The sequence below is a fragment of the Echiichthys vipera genome (genome assembly GCF_963691815.1).
Source record: "Echiichthys vipera genome assembly, chromosome: 1".
Classification (NCBI taxonomy): Eukaryota; Metazoa; Chordata; class Actinopteri; order Perciformes; family Trachinidae; genus Echiichthys; species Echiichthys vipera.
The window spans coordinates 10,524,569-10,548,435 of NC_139826.1; the positions used below are offsets into that span (position 1 = coordinate 10,524,569).

Here is a 23,867-nt window from a genome sequence, read left to right on the forward strand (position 1 = left end):
TCATTCACAATCGTCCAGCTCTTAGTTAAGTCTACCTAGGATGGTAACGAGATTATGGCTAAAAATCTTAATCCTGATTCAGAACATGAATAGGATTTTCACACAGAACCTCACTTTTGAGCTCTATTTGCACCCAAATTATGTAGTTTTTCTCTCTCCCAGCTTTGTTTGACAACTGCTGCTCAGGATAGCATCTTTCTTGGTGTTAGACATGCCTTGTAAATGTCTACATCTTGCAAATCCCACACCTCCACTTTGTAACAGTTTTTCTGTTAAAAATATCTCCGAGCCCAAGCCGGATGACCTTGATGACCTCATCGGGGGAAGTGAGTCTCAAACTCTTAGTTTGTTTTAATTTTTTTATACCCAAATGAGGTTTTTTTTCTGTTGTAGTGTTGTCAGTTATGAAACAGAAAATGTCCCTATAAACTCAAAACATTCCCCTGGAGCTCTCAGTGTCTATAACACATTTCCCAGTTCACTGTCTATGGAGCAGCTCCAAACTTGATCAACCTTTTCAATGGAATTCCATCAGTAGGCAACAGCCTGGGTCCATGTTAACTTCCTGTCCATGATGTAATTCACATTAACTGACTACAAATTTGAGTTTTAACACTCTATATGTTTGTATATGGGAGAGAGTTCTTCATGTTGGCTGATACTTTTGGTCGGCCTTTTTTAATGGGTGTAGTCCCTCCTTTAATTGATGAGCCAGTAGACATAGAATTTAGGAAGTTCATGGATTATTCATTTATTTAGTTATTTAGCACAAAGATGAAGTGATGCCAGCTTTCCAAGTATGGGTAGTTTCCGGATTTCATTCATTTCATATCATTGCAAGTTTGTTGATGGTTGGCCAGACAATATAAGCAGTTTTAAGACATCAATTCAGGCTTTTAATATACTAAACATTACATCAATTAATCAAAAAGTCGGTATATATTGCAGCCCAAGTGCAAAATTGGATGTAAACTTGACATGTCAATTCATTATTACAGTGTGCCACCTTTAAAATTTTGTGAGACACTGCAGTGTACCTTCCAAAGAGTTTCCACTCCTCCCCTGCTTTGTACTGCCATTCATCATCAGTGTTATTCGCTTTTTCCCCTTCCACATGGCACAACATCTGTTTGGGAGTGTTGTACTTGGCCTGTTAAAAAGGATTCAGATAAAATGTGCAATGAGAAGCCTGGAGGCAGTTTTGCCTCTTTATGTAGTGTCAATTTACGTGGTAACCTTTGGACACAGAGTGCGTCTGTGTCTTTATAAATTATCCAAATCTGAAATTAGTGCAGCACACTAAATATATTAGATACTCAGAGGTGTCACCATTCCATGTCAATGAATTTAACAGACATGGTGTTAACTAAAATGTTGCTATCTTCCTTTAATCTTTCTCCCTGACCACAGTTGTAAGTAATAACATTAACACATGCATCATGCCAAGTTTGTGAACTTAAACCTTAATTGTTCACGAGAGAGAAAAAAAATCATGCACTGACGACATCCTCCTGGATTAATGATTATCATTGTACATGTAACAGTTGGTAAATGACTGTACATGCTGAATTTTGACAAACCTTATGTTGAGTATGTGCTAATTTTATTAATGTTTTCAACTCAAAATACTCTTTCCTCAAGGGGCAATTAATTATTGGCTAGAAATACAAACATGACAGATATCTTAGAAAGACATACACAATAATATGCAGAAAAGGGTCAAAAACAAGTGCATATACCAGTTTGTAGTATAGCTGTTGTATAGACTATAAACTGAATATCTCTTGTTACCTAGCTTGGTGGATATGTGCACTACTTTGCATCACAAGTCTGTAGTTTGAACTAGTTTGATAGTCTTATAGGAAATCAAGCAGTCTCTGCTTTCCTTCAGCACACAATGTTTTGTTTCAGGCTTCACAGAGTTAGAGAACCAGAGACCGGAAACCAACAAGTAGATCACAATGGTGCCTGTATTCACAGATGTTGATATGGTGAAAAGTGATTTAAGATTCAGTCAGCAGCACTTAATGAAAGATTGTTTTGTCGTGTTAAGTGTGCCTGTATGCGTGTGAAATCTGAAACTGAACCTGCTGCACGGAAGGGCTTGTGCTTTGAAGAGCTGTTGTTTTGATTTGGGAGGCTCTGTAACTGTGTGCACATTAGATGAAGCCTGCATGGAATTATGATCATAAAAATGGATAGGGAGGAAGATCAGTGGAGAAAAGCATTCTTCAAGTCAACTGACATTATTAAAAGGCATCAAAGAGACAAGTGCTGCTTGGATGTATGTTTGCTCGTAGGAAACGAGCAGGTGTTCCTGTGATCTGGTTCACTCATGGAAAAAAACAAGAACAATATCTTTCTTGCCAGAAACTGTGCTTTGCTCAAAGTCATCTCCAGAACAAATCTGTGTTATTCTGATGGAGTGGAAATATTAAAATAGCACAGTTTTAGAAAACAAAGGATCACGCTTCCCACTGGTTCAATCCGACGTTGTTTCTTCTAATTCTCTGTCTGTGTTTCTGGCAGATGGTGATGGCTTCCAGGACCACATCCTCCCTGTGTGTTTGGATCCCGCCTGTCAACGCAGTGCCATCTACCTGGCCAAGTCTGGCTCAAAAGAGGTACAAAACACACACATGACCGTTGTCAGTGTAGTCATTCTAATGGTCTTCTGGGTTTCTATTCAGTAAACCAGAATATTTTTTGTATGTATCACTTTATTAGTGTGTATTTTTTATTCTGTTCTACCATTCTTTATGACACAGCTTTGTACTTCTCTGCTCAAATCTGTCAAGACTCAAGGACACAGCTTTGTTCTTTGTAACACTATTCTGATTAGTACAACTATGCTCTATTTGAATGTCCTCTTTCCTGCTAGTTCTTATTACATGCTCAGGAAGCATCAAAAGCAAAGTTTACTGTTGGTAGGAGAGCAGGGAAGTGCACTCCTATTTAACGCTGCCACCTGGACCCTTTTCTCCAAGATTTTGTTTTGTGACAGTTTGAAAAAGTAACGCTACTTCTGCATTTACTTCTCAAGCACCTCTCCCACTTGGCAAAAAAAAACACCAGCATCTAGCTTATGTCTTCAATTGGAAAGGTTAAAATAAGCATTCATTCCCTGACAAATGCAGCTGTCACAGGTATTAATCTGGTCTGATCGGCAGTGATGGAAACATGACACCCAGGTGGACACGCTTATTTTCTCCCCTTTTACAGCACCTTGCTATTACGTGTGTTGACTTTTGGCATCTCAGCCACACATTCCATCCGTTTCCAAGAGTTTGAAAGAGAGAGAGAATAAGTAGCAGATATGAAAAAGGAGTAACCACCCTAAGATTGTCCCTAACCTCCGTGTTGCTCAAACTGATTTCCATGGGTTAGAAAGTTTCGATTTTTCCTAACCAATCACATTCCCGATCCAAGCCAGCTAACTTCCTGTTTAGCGCTATGCTAACTTGAATGTGGTAAAATAATAATAACTGTGCTGCTCTTCTAAACTTTCCAAAATGTTATCAAAACCAAATTCTGAAAGTTGAAGTTTAAACAAGTCAGAAGGGGGCGATTGCAACACTCAAAACAATTCATCCTCCATTTCACTCTTGCAACAGTAGCAACTAGAGATGAGCCAAATACTCGGCTGAAACGAGTACGGATAAAGCACTTTTGCCAAGTACGACTATGATACGAGTAATACGCGTCAATATCCGTGCTTGGATTGAACACACACGCTCTGTCTCTCCCTCACTCAAACTTGTGGGTCTCTTTCTTTAACTTTAAGTTTCTTCAGCTTCAGGTTTGTTTTTAATTCGGTTTGTACTCACTTATTAACAGCAGAGTTCTGTAAACTGTTCTGTGGATTCGTTCAGACGTGGTGCTTGGTAGAATGGGACTCCCGTTGCGTCTCTGCCTGTTTTTTTAACTGGAGGTCAGAGTGTCTGACACTTTGTTGTTGTAGTCCATAAAAAAATAAAGGTAGTCGTGGTATAATTATTACAAATGAATTAAGCTACACACACTCCCTCTCCCTGCCGGTCATCTGAGTTTTTTTTTTTTTATACTGTCAGCTGTCAACACACACACACACACACACACACACACACACACACACACACACACACACACAATCTCTCTATCCCTCTCTCTCTCTTTGTCTCTCTTACTCACACACACATAAAAAAGAACCATAAAAAACAAAAATCACACTGAAAGAAAGTTATGTTTAGTATGAAAACTCTTGTTCATAACATTCATGTGTTGTATTCATTGTTGTAAACATGTTCTGTAAAAGGTTTGTTTGTTGTCGTGATCAAAACCATTGATCTGAAGCTCAATGCTGATGCTGTCCTGTAAATAGTTTTCTAATCAGCGATAAATACAACTATTTCTGATCAACCCATATCAAGTACTTTCCTAAAATAACATACTAGGTCAAATTAAATCCCACCCACTCATTGGTTTGATCCCGCCCACCCTGAGTACGGATATGAATAATTCATATGGTAAACGGATACAGATACAGATAATGCTGTACTTGCTAATCCCTAGTAGCAACCATAGACCGTATATGCATGGTGGTGCATATGACAGAAGCACTAACTTGGCTGTGATTGGACACTGAGTGCTGTCTATGTAAACACACAGCTAGACAACAGATTTAGTTCCACGTATGGTGCTGATTGGCTAATTGTCAGCAGAGAAACTGCAGTTTCATGTTTGGATGCCAGACGAATTAGTCTCTCAGCTCTGTGGAGTGAGGTGATTCTAAAGTCTGGACCAAGGCAAGATGATAATTGCTCTCATGACCAAGAGAGGTTGCTTGTAAGCAGATTGTTTCAGTGAACAAATGGCCAATGCTGTCTCAATCTCGCCCGTTCCATTTTCCTTTATGTTCTTTATGACTTATTAGGTCTGCTCTCTGAGGAAGCCCAACTCACCAGTGGCATTATTTTAAAGCCTGAGCTCCCGTTTCTTTGTACAATGGCTCTCTATTAAAGACGTGGCGCATTGCTTAAAAAGATGGCAGGGCAGATGAAGGGTGTCACTTTGTTTGCAGAGCCATGTGAGATAGAAGTAACAGATACGCATACGCATACACATATTCAATCATATCCAAATAATGAACACACGCAGAAGCAAATATATGTGCACGAACATGCTTACACAGTCATACACTCACATGAATACACACCACCACCTACGTAGCACCTTGTGTGATTCTTCTCAGTTGCATCCTACCAGTTGGCAGGAGCTTCCACTCCTTTATTTCTTCCATCCTCTGCCACCAGAGAACAAGCTTCCACCTTTTTTTATTCAGTCCAAAATAGAAATATTACAGGCTTATCTGCATGTCCGCCCACACACACACATGTGCACACAGAAGACACACACATGGGGACACACAGCTGCGCGCTCCCTGTGGACATGCCTTCTTTTGTTTGATTGTCAGCAACCCAAAAGGAAGAATTGAAATGAGTATCGAAGGAAGGGGAGAGGAGGCTGGCAGAGAGAGAGGAGGACTTATCTGCACTGATGGGTGAAGTGAACACATGTTGTGTTCTGTGTCGCTATGTGTTTGAGAGACAGCCATCACTGTCAAGGAGAGAGACTGGCGGAGAGGGAAGGATGAGCACAGTGAGGAGGAAACAAGGCTCGCACAAAGCTTATATACTTTTATGGAGTTGTGATAATAATATACAATAATATTGATTACCTCCTTCAACAGAAGTACAAACACACATGCAGTGTGTAATGTGTTTATCATCGCGGTATTGATTTAATCTGTTCATCATTATTTGCGATGTAAACACTCTGAGCCAATAATTACGCTTGATCTTACTGTAGGTGTATGTGTGGGCATCCATTGTAGTGGAGCAGCTAGTCAGCAGATGTCTCCCCTAGAGGTATCTGCCCACTGACAATAATAGAGAAAATGAAGGGAGAGATGTAGATAATACAAAAGTAGGAAAGGGAGAAAAAGGAAGGGGAAAGGATCGAAAGGAATGAGAGCTTGATGTCCGTAAGAAGGGGAATGAAAATATAGATGGAGGGAGAAAGTGGAGGCATAGAAGGGATCAGAGAGTGAAAGGTCAGGTGAAAAGACTACTTCTGTTGTCCCTTCATAACCACTCTGAGAGGAACATCCCATCAGAGGAAATGAGAGCAGGAGAAGCATAGAAGAGGGATAGATGGTGAATAAGACTAGTGATATGTATACAGGCAAAGACATGATGAGATGCCTTGGGGTATCTATGAAAGTCCTGCGGAGTAGAAACTAGTAGTGTATGTGTCTATAATAGTTAATCTCCAAACAGAAAGTCATTCCTTCCTTCCTGTGGCCACAGCTCTGCCTCTACCTCTGCAGCAGCTCCAGGCCTTTAGCTCACCATATTGAAAGAAACCGCATGGGGGCTTCCAACAATCTCTCCGCTATATTCTGTCATTACAGACACAAAGTGATCACATTTATTGTACTTTGCACCTCTCTTTTGCTGCTCCCTCATTATGTAACACTTTGTGATATGATTGCAGAGAATTATGTAATTATGTGCCTATAGATATTACATCTGTCAAGGACATTTGTAGCAAAGGAATGCAAATAATGTGACGTAGGTATATTTTCATTCGGTGGAAGGAAAGACTTCCCCAACCATCCTGACTTCACAAGAACAAGCCAAAACCCAATCCAGGCACACTGCTCATGTTTATATTTAAGACCATGGCTTATTTTCAGTTTAATACAGCTACCGTAATTTCCGGACTATAAGCCGCTACTTTTTTCCCTCGTTCTGGTCCCTGCGGCTTATTCAACGGTGCGGCTTTTCTACGGCTTACGGTAACCAGGGGCGCGCACTACCGAGGATGCGCGAGACCGAGGCAGACATCTGGCGCCAGGTAACGAAAGCAAAACAAAGAGTAGGAGAGCGTCAGCGACAGTTTGCGCGAAGGAAGTGTTCATGCAAACACCCTCAACATGGAAAACAAACGGAGAAGTGCATATGATGCTGCTTTTAAGTTAAAGGCAATCGATCTGGCTGTCAAAGAAGGAAATAGAGCTGCTGCACGTACCCTTGACATCAATGAATCAATGGTGAGACGTTGGAGAAGGCAGCATGAAGAACTGACTTTTCACCGGTAGTAGGCTGGTTATTTTGATAACGTAAACGGCCGCGGGACTGCACTTTTACTGCCGTGTTACAGGCGAGCACTTTGTATTACTTTGCACCATTGTATTATTTGTACTCTGCACGAATGCTGTTTGCCATGTCAAAGATGTGAAAGTTTGATTGAATGATTGAAAGATTTATTGTTAATAAATGGGACGCTTTGCGTTCCCAAACAGTCATCTCTGTCTCGACAATCCCCTCCGTGGTAGCAGGAACCCCTATATACTACGGTAATTACACATCAAAACGCCTGCGGCTTACAGTCGGGTGCGGCTTTTATATGGAGCAATCTGTATTTTACCCTTAATTTAGCTGGTTCGGCTTATAGTCAGGTGCGCTTTATAGTCCGGAAATTACGGTAAATGTTTGTGGTAGAGCTGAACAGTCAAATTAAATCTCTTTATTTTTAAACCTTGATGAGACGGCTTTACCGATGGATCATTCTAATCAGAAAAATTATTTAGACCAGGGGTTTTCAAAATCTGAAGCTATTTTCCAATACGACATCCAGATAGTGTCTGACAAATCAGTCACAGACATTATCCCAAGTTGCCCTTTGACACATGTAGCACACAACAGGAGATTGTCCGTGTCAGACTCATTCTCACAAAATATTCTGTTTGGCTTAGGCGAGTGTGGTGCCTTCCTGGGTAGAGTGTGAAGCAGGCAGGACACGGCGTGGATTAAACCGCGATCAAATAGCCGTTTCGTAAGTCTTGCTCTTAATACCAAGTCGACAGAAACGGCATCAAAAAACCAACTTCCCAATGAGCGTTTCTATTCACACATGGGCTCAACCACACCTCATAGGACTTTGTCTATTTAATGTCAGAATTAACTGATGCATTCTCATTTACAGCTCCTCAGGTAAGGTCTAGGGAATTTCCAGTTTGTGTTGACCCTTAGTTTACTTGCTGATTGTCGCTTAATTCCTGGATGCCTATGGGATCGTGTTTATGTAACTTGATACCATAGAAACTCAACAACTGAGCAAAGATATTGCTTATTGACATAAGGTTATTGCTATTGCAACTAGTGGCTGGGTCTGTCCTGTGGAAGCTATTAGTTTAGGACCCAGGGAAAGTGAGAAAACAGTACATTTTCACAAAACTACTGTATCTCTTTAACCAATTCACACATTTGAGTATTCTATGTGATCTTCTCTTCATAACAAATATAGTATTTTATCACTTACATTCTCTGAGCTTCTTGGAACCTCTCCTCTGGAGGCCACCTCACACTCTGATTTAGACTAGCCACCATTTAATAAGCAGCATCAGATTTACACAGACAATTACTGAATATTTTGAAAAAATAGAGAGTTGAAACAATTAGGTTCCTGCAGAGTGCTTACATTACACCAAAAATTATTCCAAAGTGCTCTCATTGCTAACACAAAATCCATGAAATTAAGTTTTTAACAATTAGTACATCAAGCTCATCTAATCCTTTGGAGTGGTTTGCTTCCATATTTTTCCGAATTCCATATTTATCTGTATTTTCCGTCGTCAACTATGGAGTGTGTGGTCAAGTTAATAAAAAATCTGGAAGAGAATGAACAGTCAATACCTAACCCACTCTCTTTCTCAATCTCTCGCACTTTAAAGTTGTTTGTATTTTTTTGGAATAAGTAAAGATGTGATGCTTTATCTGTCATTATGAAGAAATTAAGCATAGGAAGTGACGTTCTTTTGCTTAGCAACACTGTGAAACCATGTGATATCTTTGTTTTCTTGGTGGACTGCAGTACCAAATCTTTCCAAAAATCATTAAAATCACCGCAATATTACACAACATTATCAAGAATATAGTATACATATTAGTATCTCTCATCCCTAGGTGACATCACATATATTGTGAATGATATATGATATCACCTCTGTGAATTATTCCCAGAGACCCCATTATGCCTGTCATTAACGTGCAATCTGTATTTTGATATCCTATCTGGAAAAAATAACCATATTGTAGAAGGAATGCTAGCAGATTAGCGAGACCACATCTGGATGTGCCTTTCATTGCGATTAGCCATATTGATGTAAATATAAACCATACAGTGTACCACCAGTTACTGTTCTTGTGTGCTACCTAATGCTGATTATATTTTATGGTTTTTGAAAACTAACCAATGTCCACACTAACACTGCACAAGCTTATATACTGGCTCAGCAGCACATATGACATTGTATTTACCACTGCACTGCACTAACATTGTTTTGTTAATTTTCTTTTTATATCCTCCTATGGTGACAAACTTAGCTGCCGTGCAGCCAAGTCACAACCTGTTTAGGTTTGGGTGAGCTAATATTAGCAAGCAAGCTAACTTTTCACTGCATGGATGGGCGTTAGCTGATTAAGTAATTTGCAAATGGCAAGCCAGCTAGACCAGCCCTGGTAGTGTAGATCAACTCACTGACATTACCACTAAATGGATAAACGGGTTCCGGGTCACTGCTCGTGTGGTCGACCGGTCCGAGCACAGAGCAACCTTCAGCGTTATTTAGCATTTATTACTTTTTTCTACATGTTTTATGTATATATTTGTTACTTTTGAGTTTACCCTTTGCATGCCACACACGCCGAGTGTGTTTTCTAACTTTTCAACTACGTTTCATAGACGAAGCAAACTTTTTTTTCCTCGTCCGTCCCCTCGTGACGCTCTCTTTGTTTACCTTCCTTTTAACCCCGTGACTGCCGGACAACGCGGAAGTTCTTCTCCTTGTTTTACTCATGTGGAGTAACTCAACCAGCCATGACAAGTCCACACACAAGAATAATAAGGTAACCAGAAGGGGCAAGAGAAAGAGCGGAATCAGGGCCAGGCTCAAACGGGAGACTTGTAAACAACGGCCACTTCCATCTATCGTCCTAGCTAATGTTAGATCCCTCCGGAATAAAACGGACGAGCTACAAGCTAACGTTAACCACATGCATGAGCACACCCCCTGCTCTGTGTGCCCTGAATTGCCCCCCGGGGACAAATAAAGTTTTTTGAATTGAATTGAATTGAATTGAACTACCATTCAAGGCAATATTAAGCTACTTCAGCTAGCAAGCAATTCAGACTCATTAGGAAGCAAGCTAACAATAGCCAGCTATGACCACAACCTATTTCACATATAAGTGTTTCCTCTAGGATAAAGGGGTATAGGATATCAGCATGGGGGAAAAGGGCTTAGTTGTACTACCTCAGCAGAGGTGACCTGGCAGCTCGCGGACCCTCAGCCAGCCTAAACCCCAGCAGCGGGGGTCTGATCCAGAAACGCTACGAGTCCTACTCCTCACTTGAGCTGCAAACTAGTTGTTGCCGTTACACAGGCCAGCTGCCAACCTTAGGTCCAACTGCGGGCCACCACTACAGCATGTATAACAGTGTGTGAACTGCTGGTTCATTTGTTGATATTAATGGACTATCACTGTTGGCTGAAGGGAGGTGAGGGACTCGAGAGTACGCAAAACGTCACATCCTTTGGAGTGTCCCCGAAAATCCATCCCGAAACCTTTACATAGAAGTCAGTCCACAAACTGTCACAGACAACCAAGAATGTCTCAATTTTTAAGTTACGTAACAACACATTCACCCATTCATTCACCCAATAACACACACAAAGTCACACAAACATGTCAAACGTTACGTACAGTACCTTTAAGGTGCATATACTATATATACTGTATATATATACTGTATATATACTGTATATGCACATCAAAATTACAGGACAGAGTATTAGTTATTGATTTATTTGATAGAATAACCGCTGTGGCTACACCACTGCTGTACTAGCATGGCTTTTTAAATAACCAAGGCCCTGAAACAAAAACCTATATTTTGTGAAAAAAAACAGTGAGCAAAAAAGTAACCATTGTGTCAGAAGAGAAGATTTAAACAATGTTTTCTTAGTGCTATAGGATTCAAAAATGAATAGGAAGTGTGGAGGTCCTTGCTTTGAATGACTTCAGCACATCTGCTTCTTCTTCAGTCTCTTCCACAGTTCAGTAACTGCAGTGGGTTTCTTAGACATTACTTTGTTGCCAAGGATTTTCCAGAGATTCCCAGTGGGGTTTAGATCTGGACTCTGGGCTGGCTATTTCATTGTTTAGATATTGTGAGCTTCAAGAAACAGCTTAACCTGTTTTGCAGTGTGACAGAGGGCATTTTCTTGCATGAAAATGTTTGGCTGATTGGGAGACAATTGCATGAAGCTATTGCAAAGGCAAGTCTAGCCTTTTTATTCTTTCTGCTAATGAGAGGTTTGGTCACTGCAGAGTGGACCTCACTCCAACATGCCTTAAATGATGAGACACTGTGTGCCGAGACAGATCCTTGCCCTGTTCTGCACTGAACTGGCTAGCAACTCCAGCTTGAACCAATGCCTCATTAAGGCTTTGCATAAGCCTGTCCTCTCGTGCACTTGTTTAACATGGACGGCCGGCCTTGTTGAGGGACTTAAATGAATCTGTGTCGTTGTAAAGTTTCAATATTCTTGAAATCACAGACTTGGAACGCCCAACCTCTCTCTGATGGCTGAGAGGGTCATCCCTTTGGCCTTCATCTGGACAACCTGCTGTCTCAGGGTTTCAGTCACCTTAGAGCGTCTGACATCTTCCAAAGTAACCAGGAGAGCTACCAGATAAATAGGTTGTGTCCAACAATTGAGTAAATTGTCACCAGGTGCCAGAGTAGTGCAACAGTGTGCAAAATAAGTGTTCTCTTATTTTGCACACTGTTTCTTTCACAAAATAAAGTTTTTAGTTGAAGTGCCTTGTTTATTTTAAAAACATGGTTGTACAGCAGTGGTATAGCCACAGTGGATTCATTCATTCATCTTCAACCGCTTAACCCTGTCGGGGTCGCAGGGGGCTGGAGCCGATCCCAGCTGACATTGGGCGTGAGGCAGGATTTTCTATCTAATTCTGAACAATAACAAATAATAATATTTCTGAATAAATCAAGAATTAATACTTGGTTCTCTAATTTTGATCTCCACTGCATATATACAGTATGTGTGTGTATGTTTTTTTGTGTATTTGGTCTCTTGTTAGCCCAATTTCTCACATAAACAAATGGAAAACATGCATACCTCCCCCATGAAAACCGAACCACCTGCCTATCTGTGGCCCAGATGGTGTAAGGGCTGCCAGTGTGAGCTAGACAGTCATCCCAGACAATTGGTCAGTCAGTGGTCAATGGGGTGACACTGACAGCAGGTAGCAGTGTCTCCACCCTGCCCTGTGACACAAATACATATGGTCTCACTCCATCTCTGGCTCTGACTGACTGCCTTTTTTCAGGGACAAACTATGACCTCATTTACACCTGCTACTAAAAAAAAAAATCTGTATCTGGATATTTTGGATAAGGACAGGTGTATTGGTATATTCATAGTCAGTTAATGGTGATGCCATCACCACAGATATGGTGAGATGGTGACATAACAGTGGCTTTGACACACAGAGGCAATTAGGTGCTTACGTTGTGTGCTCAATTGCTGCAATTTGCATGAAAAAACTGCTCCAATATCTTGCAAATAAACATCTGTTTATGTGTTTAGAAAACATAAAAAAGACACCCTTTCTTAGTCCAAAATTTGGCCAGGAATCACCTTTTATTTAGTATCAAAGTAATCTACTGATAACTAACTATACATCCATGGCTACATTGCAAAGAGGAACAACTAACAGCTATTTGACATTCAACGATGCCAGTTTTCCAAAATGTGAATAAATATGGGGTGTAGTTGTCTCAATCTTATCTGGTGTCAGAATCTGAAAAACCCTGAGCTAGAGCCAGCAAAGTATAGCTTAGTTTAGCATAACGACTGGAACCATGCCACCATCTTCATTCTCACAAAATGACTTTAAGTCTTTTGTCTGGACAGAGGGACGTCTGTAATACTCTCCTTAGCCTGCTGCCCCCATAACTCGGCCCCGGATAAGCGGATGAAAATGGGTGGATGGACTTTCCATGATTCAAATAATAAAAATGATCCACCTGGATAATGACAGCATGTGTTTTAAGAGATTAAAGCCAGAAAACCTAACACTAAACAAAATCCTTTGTACAATGTCAAACTTACACCAAGTCCAGTCCAATCCAATCTTGAAATTCACTCATGATTTGCATTTGGCTCTGCCTCCTCTGTCTCTGTCTAGAGCAGGTAACATTTCCCCATATTTTTGGAATACAAATTACCATGTTATTTTGCTCACATGTCATGTCCAGTGTTTTTTGACCCATAAGGCTTGAACCATTTGTATGTTAGGATACGTAACATACATTGCTTGTTCTAATTAACTGTTATTTAAGCACATTCTTTGATTGCTAATTATGTCTTAGAGTAGAATCAGACATTGCATCACCTAAACCACAATCATAAACATTGTTGGGGGTAACATGATACAAACTAACGTGGTAGGGTGCTCAGATTTCTTTTTATTGTAATGTCAAGACTGGCTATGCAATCAAAGTACAATACATTCAAAGGTAGGCGTACAGTAAACAAGAAGCCCTCTGGAAAAAAAAATGAATATATATACAGTATATAACCAACATATGCAAGGAATCAAAAAGGGTTTTTTATTTTCAGTAACGCAAAAATACTATAACAATATAACTATAACAAGTTACTTTTCTCAGTAATGAAGTAATGCTGTCACGAAAAATTTTAAATGGCCTTAATCTTATAATGTAACAAGTTACCCAATACCGATAATAACATACATATGGGCCCATAACAGACACCACACTCACACAATTGCCCATAAGTATAATAATACTAGCCAAACTATGACTTAGCCATGTGGTAGTACTGGGCTCTTCCCACTCACTCCTCCCATGCTGTCTTTTGATGCCAGTTCTAATGTGATAAGCATTACAGTCATTATATCACTGGCATGAAGCCATTGCTTCATTACACGCCTGTTTTGTTTTTTTAACATTTTATTGCCTTCAACAGCCTTGTTGTCTATCAATGTTATAGAACCTCCTCACATCACCCCCATAAACCCCACCACCACCTCCCAGGCCGCCCATATTTTAATTTCTTGGCCTAATGAAGCGGGAGCTATCTCCGCCAAGTTGAATCAATGGGTGTCTGCAAGCATGCTGTAGCTTTTCACTTTAGTCATCAGCAAAGCCAGGAGATTTTATGTTGGGGGTCTGTGTTTGTGCCCCTTCCCTTCTTCCTTCCTACGTGTGTGTGTGCGTGTGCGTGTGCGTGTGCGTGTGTGTAACACCACAATAAGCCGCCTTTACCCAGGCTGTGTTTTCCTGCTGTTTGATAAAAAGCTATTTGTATGCGGGATCCTTCTCTACTCTACCATTAAAGGTATAAGATTACCTCGCAAGCACAAATCCCATCATCGTCTTCATCTCCATTAACTAGGTCATTTGGAACTCTGTGCTAAGACACAAACACACATAAACACTTACTATGTTCATATTTGAACCAGCCAATGTCAGTATCGAGTAATTTAGACCTAGGAGTGCTCTGTTGGACTGGAAGGACATACATAAGGCCACACTTTAATCTATAAAGACACCCACTTGACATTATTCACCTACTCATTTATATCTAGTGATTAAATGCCAAAATATCCACAGCCACAGAGAAGTAGTAACTGCTTCATAATTCCTTTAAGGTGCTCATCTGTCAGTTTGGCTTTCATTGTAGCTTCTCAAATGAAAAATGATTTGATTTAATTAGAACCTTTAATATCCTCACGGAGGCTCATAGGATTTCCTCCAATTCGCCACACAATGCTGCTGACCAATGAAAAGAAACACATGGAAACCACCATCTCATCTTGCTAAAGCATTATTGCCCCCCAACTCGCACCACTGAGAAAAGCTCATCTTATGACTTCCACATTTGCTTTTTGGCTTTGTGATATCATCTGTTAATTTACCAGTTACTTTACTGTTTTCATCTTCTGCTTTTGTTCCTACATATTTCCCCATATGTATGATCATCATATATCATCCATGTTATTTGGTAATGTTTGGGAGACACAATCAAGCTTTTTGCCAGGAAACAATGTATAGTGTAAATTACAGCGAGACAGAAATGATAATGCAACACTTATTTTTGATTTGACTGACTTTAATTAATGACTAATATGCCAGGCTTAATCTAGGACTGATGAATCCTGCTTGATTAAGCATCTCTATCATATCTGTGATGGGTTGCATGCATACAAGTATATGCTTTAGTGCTGCTGGATTCAAATTGTAATAATTAATTTGGTTAATATTGAGATCTTGATTATTTAACTCACTGGCTTTGGAAACATCAAGCATTTATTGAACTTTGAACAAGATTCTCTAGAACTTTAAATATAAATAAACTGAAAAATGTTTTAAAAATGCATAAATATACATACATTTGAATAAATTATAAATACAATGACCCAAAGATAAATCAGATTAAATATGTTGTAGTGCACTGCCACAACCAACTGTTAACTCTTAAACATATGCAACAATTTAATAAACTATATTCCAGTAAGTAACTCAGTGAAAACAGGCATAATTGCACCATTGTAAAGGAAAGGGTTCACTGGATTTATGACACAAGACAAAACAAGAAAATCATTGTTAAACAGAATGCAGCACTGTAATAGCTTTTATCTAAAGTCAACGAAATCATGATCGTAATATGCATTGATGGGTGTAGCATCTGTTGCTTGTTTTTCAACCTCTGCTCCTCTTCCAGGCTGCCTCCAGGTAATAAAGATTTACCTATAGATTATACTGTCATCTAAACATCTACTGTGTGTGTGTGTGTGTGTGTGTGTGTGTGTGTGTGTGTGTGTGTGTGTGTGTGTGTGTGTGTGTGTGTGTGTGTGTGTGTGTGTGTGTGTGTGTGTGTGTGTGTGTGTGTGTGTGTGTGTGTGTGTGTGTGTGTGTGTGTGTGTGTGTGTGTGTGTGTGTGTGTGTGTGTGTGTGTGTGTGTGTGTGTGTGTGTGTGTGTGTGTGTGTGTGTGTGTGTGTGTGTGTGTGTGTGTGTGTGTGTGTGTGTGTGAGTGCGTGCGTGCGTGCGTGGTATTCTCTGCGCTGTTCCTCTCTCCTCTAATCAGCGTTAGAAAAGAAGCAACAGACAGTACACTGATTGCCTCAGGGCCAACACCAGCACAGTGGCCTGCTGATAAGGGTTGTGGCCAGCGTCATGGCAGTGCTGAGCACACACATAAGGACTCCAACCAACGTGAAGATAAAGTAAAATGAATTCATTTGCCTTGTGAACTTAAAACCAAAAAAGATCAAGGAAGTAGCTAGACCATTAGAAAACACGGCAGTCTGCTCTGAGAATAACTGCTGACAAATGGGAAATAATGTGTATTTAATACTTATTAGATCAACATTGTTTCCTGTTTCAAACCAGCTCATCCTGAATGGCAAGTCTATTATACGTTATTTTTTACCATCAATAGATAATAGATTTTTAGATTGAAGAGATACATCATTTGGAATACAAGGCAGTGCCATCTTTTTAAGCAATGAGTTATTATCTAATGAGCCATCAATTATTTTGGTGTAACACGTGCAGTTATGGTATCTAAACTCCTTGCATGTCTTTCATATTCAGCCCCTTTTTTTCTGCCCTTTCTCTCATATCAGCAATTATTTATCTTCCCCACTCTCTTTGTCTCTCATTGGCTCCTTTTAGAGTACATCTCTTGACATTAACTTGGCTTTTTTAAGGGGAATAGTGGTTCCACCTCTGTAAATGTGTTCAAATGTGCATGTTTTTGTGTGAGATAGTATACCATTATGTGTGTTCATGTCTAGCATTATGTTGGCAGCAGCCTCTCTGGTCTTGCTCTCTCTCTTCATTTCTCTCTGCTAGCTACTGCACAGCGGTCATTTCCAGCACTCCCATCCATTCTGGATGGCAGTAATCATAGCTAAGCTTTACACCCATATGGCAGGGCAGTCAGCCTCTTAAACCGCATCGCAATCTCACTCAACGGTCATTTAATGAGAGCTTGACTGGGCAGCGTTGCATTAAAGCTCCTAGCTCACTCTCATCCTTTAAAAAATATTAAACCTGTGTTTATCACTCCCCTGCTTTTACGACATCATCTGTATGTAGAGGTGCTTAATTACTATCATCCTCAACTCACTTCTGTTAACAGTGAGTCAGTCCATGTGACTCTCCAAACTGCACTGTTTCTAATTAAGACCTTAAAGTGAAGAGAAGGTCAGAGTTAAATTAAATTAGATTTTCTATCATTTTTTATAGTAATATGACAATGTATTGCCTTTTAAAATAAAAAAGAAGTAAAGGTTTGTGTGCCTGCTAACAGATTAATAGGTAAATATTTCTGAAATTAGCTTGGGTTTGAAATCAACATATCGAACCCATAAATCGATTTCATTTTTGTAAAAGCATTTTTTGGGGCAGAAGACCCTATTTTTCAAGGAATGTTCTCTCTGGTTATGTAGGTACACCACTTTTTTACTACTTTGTGCACAAGCCTAAAAATCGTCTTGACATTCGGTGATAGAGTCAAACTAAAAGTGGTCAGGGACATTAAATTAGACAAATTATCTTATAGTTAGTTATAGAATCAGTCAGATATCATGTGTTTTATTTTGCCATTGTGAAGTCTTCAGTTACCTCATCATTATGGATTGCTAGACCATATGAAAATAGTAAAGACACCCATTTCTTGGCATTCCTTAACCACATCATTAACATGACCTACACCCACCACCATGCCTGCCATCCCGGTAGACAGGCCACTATGTGTTTCCCACACAGCTGGTTTGGAGGAAAACACATCATCGAAATCACGGCTTTCAAAACTAATTGATAATAGGCCGTGGTTGTGTTTTTCAAACAGGCTGGTCGTATTAAGCGCAATTAGAGGCAGTTCTGGTGAGTGTGAGTGTCTCTGGTGACTCTTCCCTGCACCTGCTCTCTCTGTTTAACATTCATGAATATTTTAAACCTCCAGCGTCTGGCTCCACGCCTTTCTAGGATCCACACACACAACACACACAAAGGGATATAAAGTGGTCATTTAGCAAATAAAATGTATTTTTTCTTTTAATCTAGAAAACCAGAACCAACAAAAATACTTTTGCATGGAACCAATGCAAAACAACTTGTGTTTAACGTTTTAATTCTAATACTAGTACTATAGGAATTTTAGCCTGACTGATGTTGAATTTTTAAAGCCAGTACTGATATCATAGTTGGGAGTCTAAAAGAAACTATATGGATCCCTCTGATTTGCTTTTTGTGTCTAAGATGCATACTAGTGAGACCATTTTCATTTGAATGCATCATCTTGGCAGTTTTCTCTGTTGAACAATCTATGTAATGCTGGCACTCTTTCTAAACTACCTCAACACATTTCTGTACTGCCACTTATTGTTAATCAGCCAATATATACTCAGATATGATATAGCTTCAGTACGCTAAAATCAGATGATATATTGGCCTGGCTGTTTAATCAACGTAGCTCTAATAGGAACAAGCATATTTGAAGATATAGACATAAATTCACTCTCTTCTTTATGAATGTTTTCCAAATCTGCTTTCCTTTCAGACAATTTTGCAATGTTTCACATACGTATAGTAAAAGAGGTAGCCTTGTGATGATGTTGCTGTATGTATGTAGGTTATTGGAAATTTGGGAGCGGTTGTTCTAATGTTAAGTTTATGGTAATTTTGGACGCTGCAATTTTCAGGTACTGTTGAATTGCATTGTGTTATACTGACATTTACATAATATGTGACAATCTAATGCTGCACAACACCAACAAATGACATGTAGCCTCCAAAATGAGCATACAGTTGGATCCGTCCGAGCATAATAACAGGTACAGAGGCATTATCTAATGCAGAACGGTTAGACTGTATTGACTGTATTAGCTTTAGTTAAGTGCACCTAGCTTCCTGTACTAGGGATGCAACAATACACTGACACTTGTCCTGGATTGTGGATTACCTGATGGGCAGACCATAGTATGTACGCCTACAGAACTGTCAGAGTGGTCAGCAATACGGGGGCCCCACAGGGGATTGTCCTCTCGCCCTTTCTCTTCACACTCTTCACCTCAGACTTCAACTATTGCACTCCTGCCACCTTCAGAAGTTTTCTGATGACTCACCAATAGTTGGCTGCATTGGAAAGGGGGATGAAAGTGAATGCAGGACTGTTTTGGGCAACTTTGTTACTTGGAGTGAGCAGAATCACCTGCAGCTCAACGTGACTAAAACAAAGGAGGTTGTAGTGGCTCTGAGGAGGGTGAAAACACCTGTGACCCCTGTCTCCATCCAGGGGTCCCTGTGGACACTGTAGAGGAATATAAGTACCTGGGGGTGTATTTCAATAATAAGTTGAACTGGACTAGAAACGTAGAGGCTGTCTACAAAAAGGGCCAAAGTCGACTCTTCTTCCTGAGGAGGCTGAGGTCCTTTAATATCTGCCGGACGATGTTGAGGATGTTTTATGAGTCTGTTGTGGCCAGTGTGATTTTCTTTGCCGTCACATGCTGGGGCAGTTGGCTGAAGGTCGCAGACACCAACAGACTGAACAAACTGATCAGGAGGGCCGGTGATGTCGTGGGGGAGGAGCTGTACACCCTGACGATCATGGCAGAGAGGAGGATATAGATAGTTATATATATATACTGTTTTATATTTCTTTTTTTACAAATATATGTTATCCGTATAATGTTGTTGTTGTTAAATTTGTTAATTGTATAGCTGGAGAACGAAAACAACAAGTATTTCTGATTCTGAAGTCACGATTCTATATGATTCACAGTACTATTTTCCCAAGATTTTCTTTAAACACAATGGGCCTCATTTATCAATCTTGCGTGAAAACGGGCGCAGATCTGAGAGCAGAATTGGTCGTATGGCAGGACCCACGTGTGATTTATGAAACATTCGTATCTGACCAATCTCAGCGTACGAATGAGCGGGCCTTGATAAATGCGGCGGCTGAATTCTATCGTCTTTAACATGTTACGCCCTTAAATCTTCCTGGTTCGGAGGCCTCGCCCACTGAGGTCAAACACGGAGAGAAGGAACGCAGGTTAGAAAAGAAACTTTTCCGACACACAGATCGGCATCCTGACATCCGAGATGGAGCAAACTAAAGATGTGCTTTTTGTCAGTCTTAAGAGTGGAATAAAAGGGGCCCATAAAAAACGCTGTATGGAAAAGAATAACGGAGGCAGTCAAGCCGAAGCAGCGCTCCCCAGTGACCCGAGTGCGCCTGTGCGCACTGTTGGACAGGTGTTGCGCCGCATTCAGCACCCCTGCCGTGAAATGCACCCCCTCGCATTATAGGTGATATTCTGGATCAGAAGGCTGTTGTTTCCACCAAAAGGAGTAGTTTATATACAGGTAACCCAATTAAAAGCACACACCTTTGAAAATATGAATTGCAAGAAAAGCTGGGATTATATTTAGGAAACGCTGAGTCAAATACATTCAACTCACTCAAAAGATCCATTTCATTCATTTTGTAATTATGGCTGCAGTATATTTCCACAGAACATACAAAAAGGTGTTGTTTGTGTTCGCTATTATCCAAGTTTGTGATTTTAAACTCTTTAAAATAGTTTAAAGACTGTAAGTAACCAATGTTCTGACCGTTGTGGGTTAGCTGTTTATAAACTACTCCTATAGGTGGAAACAACAGCCTTCCGATGCAGAATATCACATATAATGCGGGGGGGGGGGGTGCATTTCACGGCAGGGGTGCTGATACGGCACAACACCGGCGCTCTTGCTCTGTAGCAGGGTTTGCCAGCGGGGTTATTAGGTATTCCGTTAGAGGACACCTTTGTCACCTAGAACCATACCAAGATGTTAATCATCTGATACCTTGTTTGATATAATGCAATTTATCGAGGGTAGCCACCAACCGAGGAGATGAGTTTGGCTCTACAGTGCGTCTTGCTGCAGCCGCCCGCCAACACATTCATTCATATATTCATCTTCAACCCCTTGTCGGGGTCGCAGGGGGCTGGAGCCGAGCTGTTTTGATATATAAAAGAATCGTGTTTGTCCCCCTGGCCACCTGGCCACCACGTTTAAAAGCGACAGCTTGGCATCTTGACTGGTCAGATGCGTACATGAACTGATGAAGCCTCTTGGATGAGAGGTGAAACGTCTTCCTAGACAAACAACCTGTCCAGTTGTTTTTGACTGAAATTGCTTTGAGAATCTACATTTCCAGGCAGAAGCTGAGATCTCTGCCCATTCACACTATTCCTACTGTTGAACCTTTCACAGGGACAGAGCTGTAAATTCTTTAGTAAGTAAAATGGCCTTATATAAACACAAATGCACATCGTTATCTTGTTGGCTCTTGCACTCGTTTTTTGCAAGAGGGCTTGCAAGGCATCTTGTCAGCGGTGTGGACTTATAGTAACTTTTTTTTTTACCAGGCAGTTTGTCACTTTTTCCAGTCACCAGTATTTGGTTAAAGAGATAAAGCTGTTATGACATACATGTATAATCAAGGCTGAAACCAGTGATGATGTAGCTGCTAAGTGAAATAGCTGCATTCATATTAAGCGAGGAGTGATAATGGTCTCAGCAAAGACTTTATAATGGATAATGGTCTCACTACGGACTTTCCAGATGACTGTTTCCTTACAAATACATCAGTCAATAAAAGTATTACAGCAAGGCCCCCTTGAGGGCCCTATTACCTTGACATTTGAATCGTCAAGATGAGGGAAAGATGCCTTGTTTGTGTTTCGTTGAAATGGTGGGAGAGCTTCGTAAGTATCTGATGTGCAAATAGCATGTAGGCTATGAGCACCCACACAGCATCTGATTCTAAACCCAGCTCTGTTTATTATTAGGCCAAATGACAATTTAGAATGAAGATGAATTTTGTTATTGGTATACCTCTATATTCCCCCATAGAGGTGAGGACTTGCTAAAGGCCGGACTTACAAGTCTAAACTAGGAAATAAATAGCCTGACTCGTCAGATGGTTCTCATGTTAGTCCCCCCGCTCCTCCCTAAACTGTCAGTAGCTCCTCACAGGACACTGAGTGGTTGGGTCACTGTTACTCTGAACACAATCCCATTATTTGAAGCCTGACTACGATGGATTTTCATGTGACGCAATACTTGCAGAATTTCCCGTTATTGCAAGAATCCATCTGCCATGCAAGGTACGCAAATAATATGATTTTCTTTTTACCTCAAGAAAATGCTTTACTTAAAGTATTTGTGAATATTATTGCTGGAGTCTCACACACCGATGGTACTGTCGACTAGAGACTGATATTTAGTGGGCAACTCAGGATTGAACTTCAATCATTATTATTGAACTTGAGTGTGAAGTGTTTCATATGAAGTTATTCTGAAACATTTTTGGAGTTAAAGTGCTCCCGAAACTAGCCAGCGTGAGACCATCAGGTAGGAGTATTATTGGAGTGCTTTAACTGCCCTAAAAGGATTTTTGGGGTTGTTGTTGGTAATGTCAGTCCTCTGCACCATTGCTCTCATCCACTGAGGCAAGCACTTATTAGTTTGAAATTGTTCTTTTTTTTTTTTTTAAAGAGATAGTTTGGAGTTTTTTTAAGTGTGGTTGTATAAGGTACTTATCCATAGTCAGTTTATTACCTACAGTCTATGGCGGTCCGCACAGCCCCAGTTTGGAGAGCAATGTACTGCTGTGGACGGGGTCACACAGCTAAAGCGTACTTTCAGGCATCTGCCTAAAAAAAGGATCACATGAAAAAAATCATTATCTGTTTAAGTCTTCTCTGAACTTTGATTCACCAAAGTCACACAATAACACAAAGAAACTACTACCTGCCCAGAGATACCAGATGGAAAGTACAGCAATCACTATCATGCATCACTATGCCAGTGGGAAAACAACATCGCAGCCTCCAGTACAGTATGATCAAGTGCAAACACCAATTAACAGTTTAATAGCCTTCGCTTCTAATTGACTTTGTTTGCTTAAAATCTTGTGAAAAAGTTATATCATTAACTTACTTTTTCTTCATACTACTTTCTAAAGATGTTATGCTTCTTGTGACGAAGACTTGCACAGCTCATCTTTAGTTTCCCTTTTATCCTTTATCCTCCTCCTGTCCTCCATTTTCAATGTTATAGTGTCCAGTGTTGTATTGGTCAATTCTGATTGATGTGTAATTTTTTTGAATGTTGTTGCAGTGGGTACCAGTGCTATGGGATTTCCAGCGGAAGGAAACAGTTTGGAGCTTTGTGCCAGGAAAACCCAGCCAACCCCTTACTCTACATTATGGGGACTACAACCTGGACGGCTTCCCTGATGCCCTGGTGGTCCTCCGCAACACCAGTGGCAGGTAGGAGAAATGTTTGCTGGTATGGTGTTCTGAGGGAAAACTACTTGTGTGTGTAAGGGTGAGATATGTAGATGCTTTTGTCATTTTCTTTTCATTTTGGATTGTATACACACAAGATAGTGTAAGCTGTTGCCCCCCTAAGACCTTGTTAAGGTAATGTCTAGTAAAAGAATGAGATATTTCTGAAATGAAATTAATCCTTACTTGGCAGAGGATCCCTTGGAATCCTGTCAAGTAGGTCCCTGAACCCCACTTCCAACTAAACGTTTCAGTACTGTGCTCACTTCACAAGCCATCACTGCAGAGGCACACGGTTTAGTTTGTCGACATTCAGGGACTGAATATGTAGCACTCAGATGCATACAAATGGT

General features: G+C 40.4%; 1 protein-coding gene across 1 annotated transcript in view; it reads left to right on the plus strand.

The window, feature by feature from the left end:
* itfg1 (integrin alpha FG-GAP repeat containing 1) overlaps nt 1–23,867 on the plus strand; it is a 189,529-nt gene that overhangs the window by 63,234 nt on the left and 102,428 nt on the right. Inside the window, exons 9-10 of the mRNA XM_083917363.1 lie at nt 2,530–2,624; nt 23,345–23,496. Coding sequence (XP_083773489.1) covers nt 2,530–2,624; nt 23,345–23,496 — 247 coding nt within the window. The remainder of the gene's footprint in view (nt 1–2,529; nt 2,625–23,344; nt 23,497–23,867) is intronic.